General features: G+C 43.2%; 1 protein-coding gene across 3 annotated transcripts in view; it reads left to right on the top strand.

The window, feature by feature from the left end:
• Positions 1–20232, top strand: part of fbxo41 (F-box protein 41) — a 218086-nt gene that overhangs the window by 106189 nt on the left and 91665 nt on the right. For all 3 annotated transcript variants that reach the window (XM_069923315.1, XM_069923316.1, XM_069923317.1), the window contains one exon: positions 717–958. In XM_069923315.1, the coding sequence (XP_069779416.1) occupies positions 717–958 (242 nt within the window). The remainder of the gene's footprint in view (positions 1–716; positions 959–20232) is intronic.

Here is a 20232-nt window from a genome sequence, read left to right as displayed (position 1 = left end):
GGAGAGGGTTCAATGGTGGTTCACAAAGATGATTCTGGGCATGTTTGATGGCTCTTGGCCTGGACTCGTTGGGATTGAGGAGAATGAGCGGGATCTCATTGAAACATTTTGAATGTTGAAAAGTGTGGACAGAGTCGATGTAGAAAGGTTGTTTCCCGCGGTGGGAGAGTCTAGGACAAGAGGGCACAACTTCAGGATTGAGGGGCATCGCTCAGAACAGAAATGTCAAAGATTTCTTTTCGATCAGAGGGTGGTAAACCTGTGGAATTTGTTGCCACAAATGGTTCTGGAGGCTGGGTCTCTTTAAGGCAGAGATTGATAGGTTCTTGATTAGCCAGGGCATAAAAGTTGATGAGGAGAAGGCCGGGCAGTGGGGCTGAGGGGGGGGTATGGGTCAGCTCATGATTAAATGGTGGGGCTGGCCTGATGGGCTGAATGGCCTATTTCTGCTCCAATGGGCAATGGTCTTGTTTTTAAATTACTCATCATTCATGATTTCACTCTAGTTGTGAAATTGTGTTTTTATAGTGATATCATATGACTGAGGGGTATTGATGATATTTGAGAGCGTGTGCTGGTAGCTTACGGTTTACATGTTGAATAGGTTCGATATTTGGTTTCTTCTCAAAATTATGTTGAATGGTTCATTGCACAATGTTCATTGAACAATTTACTCATATCTTTGACTTGCATGTCTTTCTTTGATTTGTCCATAGGTAATGCCAAACCAGTAGGTTACAAAACACCCAAACATCAGAAGGGGAGTCAATCACAATCAAATGAAGTCATCAGTCCAGAGGTGCTGAAGATGCGAGCAGCATTATTTTGTATTTTTACATATCTGGACACCAAGACACTATTGCAAACAGCTGAAGTCTGTCGGGACTGGAAATATGTGGCCAGGCATCCAGCGGTTTGGACCAGAGTTCTGTTGGAGAATGCCAGAGTTTCCTCCAAGGTATCGAAAATATCGACTTAAATCTGCTCCTATCCCTAACTACATTATTACAGTCAAAATGGCCCTGTGCCTTGTAGGTTATATCCAACCAATCTTTATAAAGTTTTTCGAGGTGATAACCAGGAAAGTTGATGAAGGAGAGCTTCAGTTATGCCTTTGACAAGGTCGCACATGGAAGGTTGATCAAAAGGTTTAGTCGCTCAGTATTCAGGATGAGCTAGTAGGTCTGAATTGGACATTGGCTTTTTGGAAGAAGCAGAGGATTTCCCCTTTAACTGGAGGCCTATGGCCAGGTCTGTGCTTCAGGGATCAGTTCAGTTTGTCATCTCCATCAATGATCTGGGTGATCTAAATTCTAACCCTAACCCTAAATTTGATCAGCAAATATGCAGTAAGAAACTCAGATTGTGAGTTAGTGGACAGTAAGGAAGGCTTTCAAAGCTTGGATCAAATGGAAAAATGGGCTGCTAAATGACAGATGGAATTTAATGCAGAGGTTGATGCACTTGGGATAAGGCTTAAACAGTAAATAGTTGGGCACTGCGTAATGGGGGAGAAGAGAGGGGGTCTGGGAATGCAGACGCATAAATCCTTGTCACAGTATCACAGGGTTCAAAGCAATCGCTGGCATCCCAGAGACCAAGAGATCGACTGGAACTGGACAAAATGACTCCCACCTAGTGGCACTGACCTCAACCATCATAAAGCGCTTTGAGTGACTGGTAATGGAACACATCAAATCTCACCTTCCAACAGACCTGTTCCAGTTTGCCTCCCGACAAAAGTACACATGATTTCTGACCCTCCACTTTGACCTGACTCATCTCGCGAATATGCCATGCTGTTGGGTTCATTGACTTCCGCTCACCATTCAACATGATCATATCTCAGAGGCTGGTCGATAAACTGTCCTCACTGGGTCTCAACACCCACTTCTGTATCTGGATCCTGGTTGCTAGACTGAAAGACCCCAGTCAGCCGGGTTGGCAGGAAATCTCGCACTACCATGCTGAGCACAGCAGTACTTCAGAGTTGTGTGTTCACCCCACAACTGTTCAAATTTTTTGTCAGAATACACACATGATAAAAAGACATAGGAGCAGAAATAGGCCACATAGCCCACCAAGTCTCCCCCACCATTTAATTATGAGCTGATCCTTCTCCACATAACATTGATGCCCTGTCTGATCTAACAACCTCTGCTTTAAGTACACCCAATAACTTGGCCTCCACAGATTCACCACCTCCTGGTTGAAGAACGTGCCTCTGTTCTAAGCAGACGCCTGTCAATCCTGAAGTAATGCCCTCTTCTCCTTGACTCTCCCGCCATTGGAAGCACCTTATCCACATCTACTCTGTTGTAATTTTGGACCATCACTGAAAGAGGAGAAGTGAGGGACAGGAGAACTGTGAATGCCGGGAAGCAGTTGGAGGTGAGTGCAGTTTAAAAGGGAGTGGGGGGAAAGTTACACGTTAAATAGAATGGTAATGGGTGGGGGGGGGGAAGAGTAATAACGATAAGGGGCAATGATAAATAAAAAGAGGGGTAGCTCAAGCGGAGCGGCCTTTGGAGAACGGAAAGTGTGTGAGTGGCCCAGTGTAGGAGTGGGACTTGGAAGGTTTGGCTGACGAGGCTTTGGCGAGCAGAGGCTAAGGACGAGCTTGAATCCAGTGAGGTAAGGGCAGGCAAGATCTTTGAATGTAAATGAGGAAGAGTTAATGGAGACAGCAACTGGGGCAGTGGAAACGTGATTTCAGGATGTGGGAAATCTGGGGCAACATAATGGTCCCTGTTGACAACAGCTGCAAGAGGTACATCCAGCTCCAGCTCCTGATAGACTGAGTGAGGGAACTGGAGCTGGATGGTCCAGATCATTCGGGAGGCAGAGGCAGTGATAGAGAGGGGCTTCAGGGAGACAGTCACCCCTAAAAGTCAGGAGGCAGGTAACTGGGTGGTTGTGGGGGGAGGGGGAGACAGATAGTGCAGAACACCCCTGTGGCCATTCCCCTCAATAAGTATACTGTTTTGGATAAAGTTGGGGGGGGGGTGGTACGATCTACATGGACATGTCTCTGGCACAGTGTGTGGCCCCTTGGCTCAGAAAGGAAGGGGGAGAAGAGGAGAGCAATGGTGATTGGACACTCTTGGTTAGATGAGTGGATACGAGGTTCTATGAATGAGATTGAGGCTCCCGGATGGGATGTTGCCTCCCAGGTGCCAGGGACAGGGATGTCACTGATCGAGGTGGGGGGGGCGAGCAGCCGGATGTCGTGGTCCACGTGGGGACCAATGACATAGATAGGAGAGTAGAGATGAGGTCCTGAAGACGGAATATAGGGAGTTAGGGAAGAAGTTAAAAAGCAGGACCTCAAGGGTGGTGATCTTGGGATCGCTGCCTGTGCCATGCACCAGAGAGGATAGGAACAGGAAATTGTGGCAGATGAACGTGTGGCTTAAGAGTTGGTGTTCAGATTTGTGGGAAGCAGAATGGGAGGGCAGAGATTAGGGTAGAAGGACAAAAGCATGATGCTGTGTGTTCTGAGTTGGTGAGGAAGGACAGGCAGGGAACAAAGCATAGAGGGAGACAGTCAGAGGGGTTGAAATGTGTCTGTTTCAACGCCAGGAGTATTAGGAATAAAGGGGATGAACAGAGCTTGGATCAGTACGTGGAACCACGATGTTGTGGCCGTTACAGAGACTTGGCTGGAGGAAGGGCAGGATTGGCTGATACAGGAACTGGGGTTTAGGGGTTTTAAAAGGAATAGGATGGGAGGTAAGGGGGGGTGTACCATTACTGTCAGGGATAGTATCATGGCTGTAGAAAGGGAGGGGCTGCAGAGGGAGTGTCCACTGAGTCAGTATGGGTGGAAGTCAGAAACAGGAAGGGAGTGATCACTGTGCTGGGAGTCATCTGTAGACCCCCCAAATAGCCCTTGGAACCCCAATGAGCAGGCAGATTTTAGAACGGTGGGAAATACAAGGTTGTAGTTATGGGTGATTTCATCTTCCCTAATGTTGACAGGCACCTAGTGACAGCAAGAGGGATGGATGGGGCTGAATTTATCAGGCGTGTCCAAGAAGGATTCCTGACACAGTCTGTGGAGCGGCTAATGAGAGGAGAGGCCAGACTGGATCTGGTTCTGGGGAATGAACCTAGTCAGGGGGTGGACCTCTCGGTGGGGGAGCATTTTGGTGAGAGTGACCACAACTCAGCTTCAACATAGCACCTGAAATGGATAAAAAACAGCCAAACTGGGAAAATACTCATCGAGGGAAGGGCTAATTATAAAAGGATAAGACAGGAACTAGTGAGAATAAATTGGAAACAGATGTTCAAGGGTGAAAGCACAGAAGTAATTTGGAGGAAGTTTAGGGACCACATGTACAGGGTTCAGGATAGGTTTATGCCACTGGGACAAGGACAAGATGGTAGGAAAAGGGAACTGTGGCTGACAAAACAGGTAAGGAAACGTCAAGAGGAAGAAGGAAGCATATGTTAGATATAGGAAACAGGAAGGGCTCATGAGAAGTATATGGTAACCAGGAAGGAGCTAAAGAAGGGACAGGAGAGATTGAAGGGGCCTGAGAAGGCCTTGACATGTAGGATTAAGGAGAACCCCAGGGCATTCTATGCATATGTGAAGAACAGAAGGATGACGAGAATGAAGGTGGGGCCACTAAAGGATAAAGGAGACAACATGTACCTGGAGGCAGAGGAGGTTGGGGAGGGGGATCCTAAATGAAAACTTTGCGTCAGTATTCACGAGAGAAAAGGACCTTGATCACGGTGAGGTCGGAATTGAACAGGCCCGTGTGCTCAATAATATAGAGATTGAGGAAGTGTTGGATCTTCTAAAAATATCAAGATTGATGTCCCTGGGGATGGACGCGATATACCCCAGGGTGCTGTGGAAAGTGAGGGAAGAGAGAGCTGGGGCAGTAGCTATGATCTTTGAATCCTCCTCGGCTGCAGGGGAGGTGCTGGAGGATTGGAAAATGGACAGTGTCATCCCCTGGTTTAAAAAATATAATTGGGAGAATCCTGGGAATTCTAGACCGGTGAGTCTTACGTTAGTGGGGTGTAAACTATTGGAGAGGATTCTTAAGGACAGGATCTGTGAACATTTGGAGAAGTCCCGTCTACTCAGGGATAGTCAGCAGGACTTTGTGAACGGAAGGTCATGCCTTACAAGTCTAATTGAGTTTTTTGAGGGGGTAACAAAAGTAATTGATGAAGGTTAGGGGTGGATGCGGTCGACATAGATTTTAGCAAAGCATTTGACAAGGTCCCCATGACTTATCCAGATGGTCGTGAGTCACAGGGTCAGTGGAACCTTGGCCGTGTGGATAAAAAATTGGCTTGCAGTAAGAAAGCAGAGAGTAGTAGTGGAAGGGAAGTATTCTGCCTGGAGGTCGGTGACTAGTGGAGGGGCTGCAAGGATCTGTTGTGGGACCCCTGCTCTTTGTGATTTTATAAATGACCCGGATGAAGAGGCGGAAGGATGGGTCAGCAAGTTACGGATGATATGAAGATTGGAGGAGTTGTGGATGGAGCTGAAGGTTGTCGAAGGTTAGAAGAGGATATAGACAGGATGCAGAATTGGGCAGAAAAGAAGCAGATGCATTTTGGAAGGACAAACCAGAAACATGAGTACAGGGATAATGGTCGGTTACTTAAGAGTGTGGATGAACAGAGGGACCTTGGGGTCCAAATCCATGCACCCCTCAAGATCACCACACAGATTGACAGGATAGTTAAGAAGGCCTATGGGATGCTGGGCTTCATTAATAAGGGGATTGAGTTCAGGAGTAGAGGGGTCATGTTACAGCTCTACAAATCTCTGGTGAGAGATTAAGAGTCTTGTGTTCAGTTCTGGTCACCTCATTACAGGAAGGATGTGGAAACTGTGGAGAGGGGGCAGAGGACATTTACCAGGATGTTACCTAGTTTGGGAAAGAAGTCTTATGAGGCAAGGTTAGCAGAGCTGGGACTTTTCTCTTTGGAGCGTAGAAGGATGAGAGGAGACTTGATCGAAATCTACAAGATTCTGAGAGGCATAGATAGGGTGGACAGTCAGCACCTGTTTCCCAGAACAGGATCAACAAATACCAAAGGACGTGTGAAGAGAGGGAAATTTAGATAAGACAACAGGGGTAAGTTTTTTCTCTTCCCCCCCCCCCACACACACACACACACACACACACACACACACACAGATTGTGGGTGCCTGGAATGCCTTGCCAGGAATGGTGATGGAGGCTGAAACATTGGGACTCTTGGATAGACACATGGATTGAAGATAAATAGAGGGTTACTTGGTAGGGAGGGTTTAGTCTTTTTTTTTTAAGTAATATGGGTTGGCACAACATCGAGGGCTGAAGGGCCTGTACAGTGCTGTAGTGTTCTATGCGTTTTTACATTAGAAATGTTTCAATGACCTCTTCCTTCATTCTCCTAAATTCCAACGTGTACAGGCCAAGAGCTGTCAAGCACTCCCCATGTGATAACCCTTTCATTCCCAGAATCATCCTTGTGAACCTGCTATGAACCCTCTCCAAAGTCTGCACAGTATTTCTTAAACTAGGAGCCCAAAACTGCTCACAAACCTCCATCCCACAAGTGCCTTATAAAGCCACATCCTACCTTCTGGATAAGGCCTCAGAGGCAGTTCAAATGCTGAAAGGCCTGGACAGAGTAGATGTGGCAAGGATGTTTCCCGTAATAGGGGAGACTATGACAAGCGGCAACAACTTCAGGATAAAATGGCGTCAATTTAAAACAGATGCAGAAAAATCTTTTAGTCAGTGACTTATGAGTCTTTGGAACTTGTTGGCAGCTGTGGAAGTAAGGTTGTTGGAGGTATTTAAGGCAGATATTGACAGGTGCTTGATTAGTCAGGGCATCAAGGGTGATGGTGAGAAAGCCAGGGTGTGGGGCTGAGGGGGAGGATGGATCATGATTAGAATGGTGGAGAAGACTCGATGGGCCAAATGGCCTACTTCTGCTCCTCTATCTTATGAACTTGTGAAAAGAATGCTAACATTGTATTTGTCCTCTTTGCCAGAGACCCAAGTTGTCAGTTCACCTTCAGGCGATCCTACACAAGGACTTTGCATCAGTGAATTTTCAATTTTCTCCCCATTTATAAAATAGTTTACCCATTTATTTCTTCTACCAAACTGCATGACTGTACACTTTCCAACATTATATTTCATTCTCCACTTCTCTGCCCATTCTCCAAAACTGTCTCAGTCCATCTGCAGCCTCCTGTTTCCTCACCATGACCTGCTCTTCCACCGACCTTCCCTTCGTATCATCTGCAAACTTGGCCACAAAGACATTAATTCCATTATCCAAATCATTAATATACAACTTAAAAAGAAGTGGCCCCAACCCCAACCCCCATGGACACCACCAGCGACTGGCAGCCAGCCAGAATATGATCCCTGTGTATTGCACCCTTCTGCTTCCTGCCGATCAGCCACTGCTCTCCCCACGCTGGTATGGGCTGTCACATCCAACCCTGAGATTCTTTCTGCAGCTGACACATGACTACACTCCCAGATTTGGTTCAACCAGAATCATTAAAGTTCATGGCTGATACAATACTAGTTGGCGTCTTCGGCAACAATGACGAGTCTCTTTAAGGGAGGTTACAGAGGCTCATCAGAATAGTGGGAAAACACCAACCTTGGTCTCAGCATGGAAACAAAGGATATGAAGGGTGACCATTCTTCATTACACGTCGACGGCTCCAACATGGCAGAGTGGAGAGCACATGGGGGGGCATATGCTCCTAGACCCTCCTCTTTCGTCAGGAAGACACAGTGGCCCCTACATGTCCTAAGGAGGATGGGGAGGGCAAGGCAACTGGCCCCTATCTTGACATTTGACAGGAGCACAACTGAGTGTGTCCTGTCTGGCTGCAAATTTGTATAAGAACATTAAAAAAAAGCAGAAGTAGGCCATTCGGGCCATCGAGCCTTCTCCGCCATTCAATAAAATCATGGCTGATCTAATACTGGGCTCATCTCCACCTAACTGCCTTTCCACAATATTCCTTAATTCCCCTACAATGTCAAAATTTATCCAATGTGGGGTGATAGCTGCAAACTATCAGACCAGAAGTTAAAACAGAGACTGGGGTCTGGCTTTCCTCCATTGACAACCTTTCAGTGAGATTATTGCTTAGTTGGGCCAAAATAATTATTGAGGATTCCTCCCATCCAGTTGACAGGATCTCTACCTACTTCCATCAGGAACATCAAAATCAGAATTGTCAGGCTGGGAAATACCTTCTTCCCACAGGCTGTGAGATTTTTCATTTAAAAAATATTTATACATACAGCACAGTAACAGGCCATTTTGGACCATGTGCCAGCACTGCCCAATTACACCCCCGTACGTTTTGAATGGTGGAAGGAAACTAGAGACCCCCAGGAAAACCCATGCAGACACGGGGAGAACATACGACCTCATTGCAGACAGCATGGCATTTGAACCCTGGTCCTGATCGCTGGCGCTGTAATGGGATTGCGCTGACCACTTCGACAACCTTGCAGATGAATGAAGCGCATCCTATAACCTGTTATGGAACACATATGCGTGTGACGTCAGATAACAGCTTTGTACTGTGGGACACAGAAGAACAATTTCAAATTAAATAGACAAAGGATCCACCATTTCTCGTGAGCATGGGAGGAATATACAACAAATTGGCAATGAGGATAAAAATAAATGTTATCCCACTCTCCAAATGTCGGAGGGGGAGAACAGAAGATTTTAAATGAAACTACAATGACCTTGAGCTGCCGAAGCTCATTCACAGTGAAACAAAGGAGAGGTCAAAAATGCAGAAGGTCGTTTTGAAGAGTACAAGGGACCAGAAAACTGGGCTGAGAATGTTGAAAGATTGTTCCATACTGCCCGGGGAATAAGAGATACAAAGGGTAATTTAAGAAAACTGGTAGCATTTCTAAGCGAGGTGGGAAGCAGGTAATATAATATAATCCCTAGCAGTGTCCGCCAGCCCAGATTCTGTGTCATACACTGCTTCGTGGGCCCTTGAGGGAGGAAATCTGTCCCCGAGACCAATAGTGACAGCAGAAAGATACCAGTTTTGGAAGAGAAAGCAGAAACCAGGCGAAACCATGAACCAATATATGGTAAATTGGGTGGAGGGGGGGGGGTTATCAATAATCTGAGAGTTTGGAATATTTTTAAAAGACATGCTGGCCATCAATTTGGCCAACCACAACGTTCAACAATGATTACTGAGAAAAAGACAATTAGATATTGATGCTGCACATGAAAGAGCACTGAGTTTGAAAACGGCCGACCACAACCAGGATATTATATAAGGAGAGCAGCGGGAACGTCAGATAAATAAAATGGAGCACTGAGAATGTTTCCGCTGCGGAAAAAGTCGTTACAGTCTGGATAACTGTTTCTTCAAAAAAGCCAAATACAAAGTGGGGCCCATGAAGTCCAGACACCCAAAGAAAAGGGACAATAAGTAAAAAGAGGATCACCCAAGAAGGGAAATCAGAAGTCGAGAAATGAAACACGCAAGGTGAGGAACCTCAAGGAAGAAGAGGAAGGTTCTGACAAAAGCCCGAGCAACGACCCAAGTGGTTCTGAAGAGGACAAGGCGATGGAAGTAATTAATGTATGTTAATAATGTGACAAATCGCAATTCGGAAATCTTGATTCCAATTAACATTAACAACTTTGTATTGTGGACACAGTAGATCCATTTTAGACTAAATAAAGAACACTAAAGATTAACCATGTCTCATGTGAGTGTGTTCTATAGTAGGAGGAATATACAACAGAACCTTGGGTGTTTTATAAATGAAATGAATAAATTATTCCAAAATATTCACATTTATTTATTTTTGTATATGTGTGATTATTAGATGCTGCGCACAATAGGCTCTTTCATCTGCTTGTATATGGAGATCTAATAATAATCTGGAGCTTTTGGCACATTGGCCATCATAAATCAGTTTGGATGTTGGGATGTTGTGCTGAACTTGTATAAGACATCTAGGAGACCAAAATTGGAGTATTATGTGCAGTTTTGCCAGGTTAGAGAATACCAGACAAGTTGATGAAAGAAAGGGTTGTGGATGTTGTCTACATGGATTTTACTAAGGCCTTTGTCAAGGTTCCGCATGGGAGGTTGGTCAGGAAGGTTCAGACACTGGGTATTCATGGTGAGGTAGTGAACTGGATTTGACCATGGCTGGACAGGATAAGCCAGAGAGTAGTGGTGGATGATGCTTTTCAGACTGGAGGCCTGTGACGAGGGGATGTCTCAGGGATCGGTGCTGGGCCCATTGTGGTTTGTCGTCTACATCAATGATCTGGATGATACAAATAGAACCCGACTTACGATATTTAAAAGGGATGATGGTTAGAATCTATACTTTTGATTGAGTCACGATGTTACCCGCACGTGGTGGCCCAGCCGCCCCACGCATTCTAACTCCTGCCGCCACTGCTGCCTGCACAACCAAGCTCCCAATGTCCCGCCGCTTGCGCATACTAAACCCCAATGCCATGGGCCGCATCTGAGCTCGCACTCTGGGCAGGTGCGGGAACGTCGACCACTTTGGAGACCCCTACTTTAGGAAATGTAGAGTGCAGTATTGTTTCAACGCATGATAATTTCGACTTATAATGCGAGTCCTGGAACCCAACCCCACTGTAGGTCGGTGTCGACCTGTAATTTGGTAAACTGGATCAGCAAGTTTGCAATTAACACAAAGATTGGAGGAGTTATGGACAGTCCAGAAAGTTTTCAAAGCTTGCAGAGGGATCTGGATCAGCTGGCAAAATGGGCTGAAAAATGGCCGATGGAATTTAATGCAGACAAGTGTGAGGTGTTGCATTTTGGAAGGACCAACCAAGAAAGGACGTACACGGTGAATGGTTGGGCACTGAGGAGTGTTTTAGAACAGAGGGATCTGGAATGCAGATAATTATTCCCTGGAAGTGGACATCACAGGTGAACGGGGTTGTAACGAGACCTTTTAGCATATTGGGCTTCATAAATCAAAGTACTGAGTACAGTAGTTGGGATTCAACCATATAACAATTACAGCATTGAATCTGGCCAGTTCAGCCCTTCTAGTCCATGCCAAATCCATTCTCCCACTTAGATCCGATGACCTGCACCCACCCAATAACCTTCCATCCTTAAATATTAAAATCTAATCCACATCTAGCACTTAGGCCGGAAGTTCATTCCACACTCCTACCACCCTCTGACTGAAGGAATTCCCTTAAACTGTTCTCTCTTTCAATCTCCAGCCATGTCTTGTTTGAATCTCCCCCACCCTCTCTACCCCCTCATAATTTTAAATACATCTATCAAATTATCTCTCAATCTTCTACACTCCAGGGAATAAAGTCCTAGAAACTCAAACCCTGAAACCCTGGCAACTTTCTTGTAAACCTCCTCTACGCTCTCTATTTTGCTGATCTCTTTCCTCTAATTCTGTGACCAAAACTGCACACAATATTCCAAATTTGGCCTCACCAATGCCTTATACAACTTCAACATGACATCCCAACTCCTGGACTCAATGCTCTGATTGATGAAGGCCAACATACCAAAAGCTTTCTTCACCACCCTATCTACATGTGACTCCACTTTCAGGGAATTATATACCAGAATTCCTAAATCTCATTGTTCTGCACCCCTCAACTGTTTACCATTTAACATATACGACCTTTCCTGATTAGTCCTACCAAGATGCAGCACCTCACACTTCTCAGTATTAAACTCCATCTGCCACCTTTCAGCCCACTCCTCTAACTGGCCTATATCTCTCTGCAAGCTTTGAAAACCTTCTTCACTGTCCACAACACCACCAATCTTCATACCATCTGCTTACCTTACTAATCCAATTTACCACTCTATCATCCAGATCATTAATGTATATGACAAACAGCAGTGGACCCAGTAGCGATCCCTGAGGCACTCCTCTAGTTGTCATGTATGTACTTACACGATGAGGACTCGGAGATGTGGTGCTTTTCTCGTTCTTTAATACCATCAGACTAACATGGATATTGACATACAGAGGTATATATGTGGTGGGGGGAGGTGACATCATGACGTGGGTGTCATGCTGTATAGCAGGGCAAGCTTACACCCTTCCCCCTCGTGCAACAAATGTTGAATGTGCTCCGTCTAACTACCATTGGGCCCAGGACTACTCGTGAGAATTAGGGTACATAGACTGAGTGATTATTATGCAGAAAGGCACTTAATAATTATGGGACATGGTCCTTAAAGTGCTCAGGTGGTCTTCTTTCTCTCTTGGACCACTTTGGCGAGGTATGCTGTATCGGTATTTGCCCGGGGCTGTTCTGGGTGGGACCTATAGATAGTCAGTCCGACAGCGACTGCTGGCCTTCGCTGGCTTCTGGGGTTCTATGTGCTGGGCTGCTTGTCACAGTTACTAGGCTACCCGTCTCCGCCCCTCCTTTACTTGGCCCAAGGGGTTGGATTGCCATGCCAGGCCATGGCAGGTGTGGTTCGTGAGGTAGTTCATGGACTTTAGTGTCAGACAATGCTCGCAATTGGTTAAAGTGTCATTTCCAGTCTGTCTTCAACTAGAACGGAGTATGAGCAGGGGGTCAACTTTTGTAGGATTGTATTGTATGGTTACTTTGTAATCCCCACAAATGTGAATCTCACCGTTTGCTTTCTGTGCAGGTACGATGGGCGCTGGCCAATCACTGTGTTCTGTTGGTTCTAATATACCTTCATCTTTTAGTCTGTTTAACTCAACTTCAATTTTTCCTTTCATTGCAAACGGAACTGTTCTGGCTTTGATGAACTTTGGTTCCACATTCTCTTTTAATTACAGTTTGGCTTGAAACCCTTTGTTCTTTCCCAACCTTCGTTGGAAGACCACTGCATGGTCATTGAGGATCTGGTTGGGTTCTGGCTGGGTGTTGCCTTCGTGGTTTACATTTAGTATTGAATCGATTTCCAGCCAGATGAGGCGAATATGTTGTAACCAGTTTCTTCCAAAAAGTGCTGGTCCCTGGGTATCTACGATGTAGAGAGGTAATGTTTTTGGTTGTTGTTGCTTGTATTCTACCATGACATTTTCCAAACACTTTGATTTTGTCTCCAGTAACAGATCTCTGTATTGCTTCAGTTGTTTTCACCACAAGGTGTGGTAGTAAGCGTTGCTTTAAATGTAATGGCATTAGAGACAGTGCAGCCCCAGTGTCAAGCTCCATTTGCAGAGGTTCATTGTTTATTTTCAGCTGAACATAAATTGCTGTGCTTTTCTCGTTTATCTTGTGGATGTGTAAGACTGCAACTGTTCCTATCCTCGTTGCTAGAGCTGCTCTCTCTCTCTTAGTGCTTTGACATCGGCTGGGTGGTTATCACAATTTGGAGTTCACCTACGTTTTACTGTTTATTTAATTTGCGGACATCTAGCTTTGATATGTCCTTTTGTGTTACAATGTTGGCAGGGGAATTTTTGAAGAAACAGTTTTCTGGGTAATGGTTGTACTTCTCGCAATGGAAGCACTGTTGGCCCACATCCAAGGTTTTGTCTGCCATTTCTGAGCTGCAGACTGTTCTATAAGCAATCGAGTTACTTTGTCATCCATTGCCAGTAATTTTGCTTTGCCTGGCAATCTGCCAACCCCATCACTAATATGTCTCGAAGTACTTGGGTTAGAAACTGCTCAAAGTGACAGTGCTTGTACAATTTACGCAACGCTGCCAGGTATTCACTTACTGCCTCCCCTGGCATTTGTTTCCTTTCATAGAATCATTGCCTTTCAGCCTTAGCCAGTGGTCTGGGGCTTAAGTGGTTCCCCAATTCTGGGCATAACTCAGTGTATGTCTTTATCCCTGGGTCCTCTAGGGCCAGCAAAGTTTTAAGGAAATTGAATGCTTTGCTGCTCATTATACTGAAGAATAGGGCACGTTTTTGGTTTACCGAGGCTTCATTAATATTATGGGCTACGCAGTAGTGGTTAAACCATTCTACATAATTACCCCAACTTCATCTGCTTCGTGGAATTCTCCAAACTTTCCCTCCGCCATCTTGGCATGCTATTGCTTTGATTTCTGGTGGGAACTCGTGGAGCTCTTTAGGTCATCACCTTTTACCTTTATCCTTTTGCTTCCTTCTCCCAGTTGGTGCATGGAGCACATGTAGGGTTAGTTTCTTAGCCACTTGTGTCGGCACTTACACAATTAGGACTCAGATGTGGAGCTTTCTCATTCTTTAATACCATCAGACTAACATGGCTACTGACATACAGAGAGATATACGTGGTGGGGGGGGGGGGGGGGTGACATCATGGTGCGGGCTTATTCCCAACACCAGTCAGCAGCCTCCAATTTTCCACCACGACTTTCTGGCATCTCCCATCCAACCATTGTTGCATCCATTTCATTACTTCAACAATAACACTTCATGATTGAACCTTCCTAACCAACCTCTTATGCAGAACTTTGTCAAAGGCCTTACTGAAGTCCATATAGAGAACATCCACAGCATTCCCATCGTCATCCTCCTTAGTAACCTTCCTCAAAAAAACTAAGATTTGTTAAACATGACCTACCACTCAAAAAACAATGTTGACTACTTCTAATCAGACCTTGTCTATCCAAATAATTGTAAATTCCATCCCCAAGAACACATTCCATTAATTTACCCACCACTGATGTCAGACTCACAGGCCTGTGATTGCCCAGTTTACTTTATATCTTTTTTAAAAAAAATAAACAGTGAAACAACATGAGCTACCCGCAAGTCCTCCAGCACCTCTCCACAGCTAATGACTGTTAAATATTTCTGTCGGAGCTCCCGCTATTTCTTCTCTAACCTCCCTGAAGGTCCTAGGGACTATCTTGTCAGGACCCAGATTTATCCACCTTGATTCTCATTAAAACAGCTAGTACTACCTCCTCATTAATCTGAGTATTTTCCATGACCTCACTACCAGATTTCCTCACTTCACCTGACTCAATATTCTTTTCCTTAGGGAATACTGAAGAAAATCATTTAAAATTTCCCCCATCTCCTCTGACCTCTCACAGAGCCTCAAGGGGCCCAATTTTATCCCTCACTAATCTTTTACTTTTGATGTACCTGTAGAAAGCCTTCGGATTTATTTTCACTTTTCCTGCCAAAGCAGCTTCGTATCTCCTTTTAGCCATTCTAATTTCTTTCTTATTTGTTTTTCACTCCTTATATTCTTCAAGCACCTCATCTATTCCCTGCTGTCTATACCTGTTTTTCACATCCCTCTTTCTCCAAACCAATTTCCCAATATCCTTTGAAAACCGAGGCGCCCTATATTTTCTAATCTTTCCTTTAATCCTCACAGGGACAGACCGACACTGTACTCAAAATTTCCCCTTTGAATTCCTCCAATTATCTGTTACATCCTCCCAAGAAAATAAATTCTCCCAAATCCACACCCTCTAAATCCTCTCATCTCCTCAAAATTAGCCTTGTTCCCATCAAGAATCTCAACCTGAAGTCCAGCCCTATCCTTCTCCATAATTGATCTAAAACTAATAGTATGATCACTGGACCCAAAGTGTCCCCACCACAAACTTCTGTCCCCTGACCTATCTCATTCCCTAATGGGAGATCCAATCCTGCCCCCTCTCTAGTGGGTTCTTCTATGTATTAATTTAGAAAACTTTTCTGAGCACGTTTGACAAACTCCAACACATCCAGCCCTTTTACAGGATGGGTGTCCCAGTCAATATGTGGAAAGTTAAAATCTCCTACAATCACCACCTTATGTTTATTACATATATATGCTCTCTCCTTACAAATTTGCTACTCTAATTCCCTCTGCCCATTAGGGGGGGGGGGGGGTCTATAATACACCCACATTAGTGTTTTTATGCCTTTCCTATTCTTCGCTTCCACCCAAATATCCTCACTGGACGAGCCCTCCATTCTATCCCGCAACAGCACCGCTGTAATGTTTTGTCTAGCAGGCAATGCAACTCATCTATGTTTTGTCTAGCAGGCAATGCAACTCATCTATGTTTTATCCCCCCTGTTCCATCACACCTAAAACAACAGAATCCTCCAGGATATTCCAATATTCAACTGCCAATCAAGCCCCTCCTGCAACCAATTTTCACTGATGGCAACAATATCATATTTCCATGTGTCAATCTATGCTCTAAACTCATCCACCTTTCTTACAATGCTCCTTGGATTGAAATATATACACTTGAGACAATGTCCCCACATTCACTCTTTTGATCACCATCCACTCTTTCTACCCCTCTCCTTCATTAATTTCAACAATCTGATTCCCCTCTCCCTTCAAATCTAGTTGTCCACCTACCCTAATTTCAACATTCTCATTCTGATTCCCACCCCCTTGCCAAACTAGTTTAAATCTTCCCCAACAGCTCTAGCAAACCTACCTGCCAGGATATTGGCCCCCTCCAGTTCAGATGCAGCCCATCCATTTTGTACAGGTCAGACCTTCCCCAGAAGAGATCCCAGTGATCCACAAATCTAAACCCCTGCCCCAACTCTTTAGCCACACGTTCATCCGCCACATCTTCCTATTCCTACCTTCTCTGGTGTGTGACACAGGCAACAATCCGAAGATTACCACTCCTGAGGTCCTGCTTTTCAACTTCTTCTGCTTTTCAATTTCTTACCTAACTCCCTATATTCTTCCTTGAGGACCTCATCCCTACTTCTGTCTATGTCATTGGTCCCCACATGGACCACACATCTGGCTGCTCCCCCTCCCTCTGTAGAATGCTGTGTATTTGATCAGAGACCCTGACCCTGGCACCTGGGAGGCAACATCCCATCGAGGAGCCTCGATCTCATCAAGCCAATCTCCTATCCACCCATTAGCCCCAATCACCATCACTCTCCACTTCTGCTCCCCTTCCCTTCTGAGCCAAGGGGCCAGACTCTGCACCAGATACAATTCCACCTCACCTTGTCCCTTGTAGGTCTCCACCAACAGTATCCCCATTGTTGATGGGAATGGCCACAGGGGAACTCTGCACTGACTGCATCTTCCCCTTCCCTCTCCCACCAGTCATCCAGCTACCCCCCTGATTTATAAGGGTGACCACCTCCCTGACACTCCTGTCTGCTACTACCTCTGCCTCCCTCCAGATCCACAGTCCATCCAACTCCTGCTCCAGTTCCCTAACAAAGGTTGTAAGCTGGATGCACCCACTGCAGTTGCAGTCACCAGGAACAAGTGCACTGTCCCAGCTTTCCCACATCCCACAACTGGAGCAACCCACTGCCCTAACTGACTCCATTATCTAACTTTAATTAAAGGATTTAAACTACCTCACCTAGTCTTACCTCTCTGGGAGCAAGCAAGTTAGCTCTTTCTGAGCCTCTGCTCTCCGAAGCATCATGAGCCAAAGGCTTAAAGCCCAATCCTACACTGTGCCCCACACACCCTGGCCACTCCTTCTGCTACCCCACTTTTTATTGGTAATTACCCAATTACTAACTCTCTCAATCAACCCTAAATTGGCTTAACTCTGTGCCCTCTGCCACCTTTTTAAACCCTGTTTACTCACCAGACTCTCTCCATCTCTGACTCCAACTTGCCAGTAAATGAAACAAGAAAAGATGTTACAATAAAGTTGTATAAGACATTGGTGAGACCACATTTAGAGTATTGTATGCAGTTTTGGTCACCGAACTACAGGAAAGATGTCAATAAGATAGAAAGAGTGCAGAGAAGGTTGACTGGGATGTTGCCCGGACGTCAGGAGCTGAGTTACAGGGAAAGGTGAAAGGTTGTCTGTTGATCGCTCTGTTTGGTTTTTCTCGCAACTCAGATGAACCTCTATTGTCATCTCAGGAAAAAATCTTAGCTTTTACTTCATTAATGGCCAGACAAACTACTTTATTGAACTGGAAAGGAGATTCATCCCCTACTCATGTGCGGTGGTTATTTGATGTAGTATCCTATTTAAGTTTCGAGAAAATCAGATATAATGTTAAAGATCGACAGTTTCAACTTATGAAATTCTGGGGCCCATTCTTAGAATTATTTTATAATTGGAAGAATCTATCATTATTATACATTCTGGAATATTTTGTTCTCTGGGGGTTGCCAGTGATTCTACATCATTAATGATTCTTCATTATATATAAAAAAAGTCACCTTGATTAGAGGGAGGGGATAGATTAGATGAGTTCAATTGTTTTTTTAATCTTTATTATTTCAATACGACAGTCTAATAATGGGTCTAACATGGTTACATTCATTATGTTTGTTGCTAGAATGAGTTTTTCTTCCTTTTGTATGTATTTACTTGTATCTTTCTTCTTATATACAATTGATTCATTATGTAATTGTCATTTACTATGTATGTTTTTTTTAAACTTTATTTATTCGTTCAAAAAACAAATAATATGACATATACAGCAATTAAACATGAACATGAACTTTTTTTTTCTATATAGAAAAAAAAAGAAAAGAACCCCCCTTCAGCCAACTCTCCGAAGGAAAGCAGAAAAAAGAAAGAATATTAAAATCTAATCAATAGAAATTGAAATGTAAATTTTCCGAGTTAACAGCCACTTATTAATTAAAAATTAGAATTATCATGCGAAACATACGTAATTTTTTCCATTATTAAACAATATTTCATCTCTTTATGCCATCTATTAATATCAATCTTATTTGTATCTTTCCACGTACTAGCAATACATTTTTTTGCTACGGATAAAGCTAAATATACAAAAGCAAGCTGGAATTTATCTAATCCCAAACCTTTCAGAGGTTGCAAACTACCCAATTAAAATACTGTTGGATCTAAAACTATTTTAATCTTATACAGGTATTCTAAAAATGATTGAATTTTCTTCCAAAAAGATTGTATATGTATACATAACCAAACAGCATGAAAAAAAGTTCCAACCGTATCACCACAACTAAAACTCAAATCTGATTCATTAAGACCATATTTTAAAAACTTTTCGGGTGTCAAATATAATTGATGTAAAAAATTGTAATTAATCATTGCATAACGTGCATTTATCAATCCAGTTACACTATCACAACAGATATCTAACCAATCATCTTCAGAAAAAATAAAACCAATATCTGCTTCCCATTTAATTTTAGATCTATCCCAACCCTTTTTAATCCATACCATCCTGTAATATTTGATACATAAATGAAATATAGCCCTTCTCTGGTACCTTCATAAGAAAAGTCTCAAATTTAGTCATTTTAGGTAAAATCATATCTCTACCAAACATACATTTTACCAAAGATCGAGTTTCCCAAATTTTTCACACCTTTTAAATCTCCAATGCAATAAACTTTGATTATGTATTGAAAAAGAAATAAGTTGATTATTATACAATGGAGTCAAAGCCAATAATTTACCCCTAGAGCCTATCATTTTATTTTTCTTTATCCATAACTTCATTGAATGTTTTAGTATAGGCACATTATATTGTTGTAACAAATTTATATTCCATCTAAACAAAAATGGATGTATTTCAAATTCAGAAATACTTGACATCTCAATTTTAGCCCCACGAGGAGGCCGTACCAAATCCATCAATGAACTAATAAATTTAAGTTGGCCTGCGTCATAATAATTTTGAAAATTTGGAAAACTTTGTCCCCCTAACTCATATTTCCAAGTTAATTTATTCAAAGCTACTCTCGAAAATTTACCCCTCCATAAAAACTCCCTAACCATTTTATTCAAATCTCGAAAAAAAAATTTATCAAGTAAATACGGAATAGATTGTAACAAATATTGTATACGCAGAAAGATATTCATCTTAATTGTATTTATCCTTCCCATTAAATTAATAGGTAAATCTTTCCATTTAATCAAATCAGTTTTAATTTTTTTCATTAACGGAGCATAATTTAATTTATACAGAGATTGATAATTAACATACAAAATTATACCAAGATATTTAATTCGATCAGTCTACTTCAAATTAATACTATTCTTATAAACTGAATAATCTCCTTCACTTACCGATAATATTTCACTTTTTTCACAATTAACTTTATATCCAGAAAGACATCCATATTGTATTAAACATTCCCTCAAATGTAAAAGTGACTGAACTGGGTTTATTAAATACGCCAATACATTATCAGCAAATAAATTAATTTTTATACTCCTAATCTAAAACTTTCATACCTTGTATCTGTGTATTTTGTCTTATCAACTGTGCTAAAGGTTCAATCACTAACGCAAACAAAGCTGGTGATAAA

Source organism: Narcine bancroftii, chromosome 3 (genome assembly GCF_036971445.1).
Source record: "Narcine bancroftii isolate sNarBan1 chromosome 3, sNarBan1.hap1, whole genome shotgun sequence".
Taxonomy (NCBI): domain Eukaryota; kingdom Metazoa; phylum Chordata; class Chondrichthyes; order Torpediniformes; family Narcinidae; genus Narcine; species Narcine bancroftii.
The sequence above is the reverse complement of the archived record's forward strand: the minus strand, read 5'-3'. Positions and strand labels throughout refer to the sequence as shown.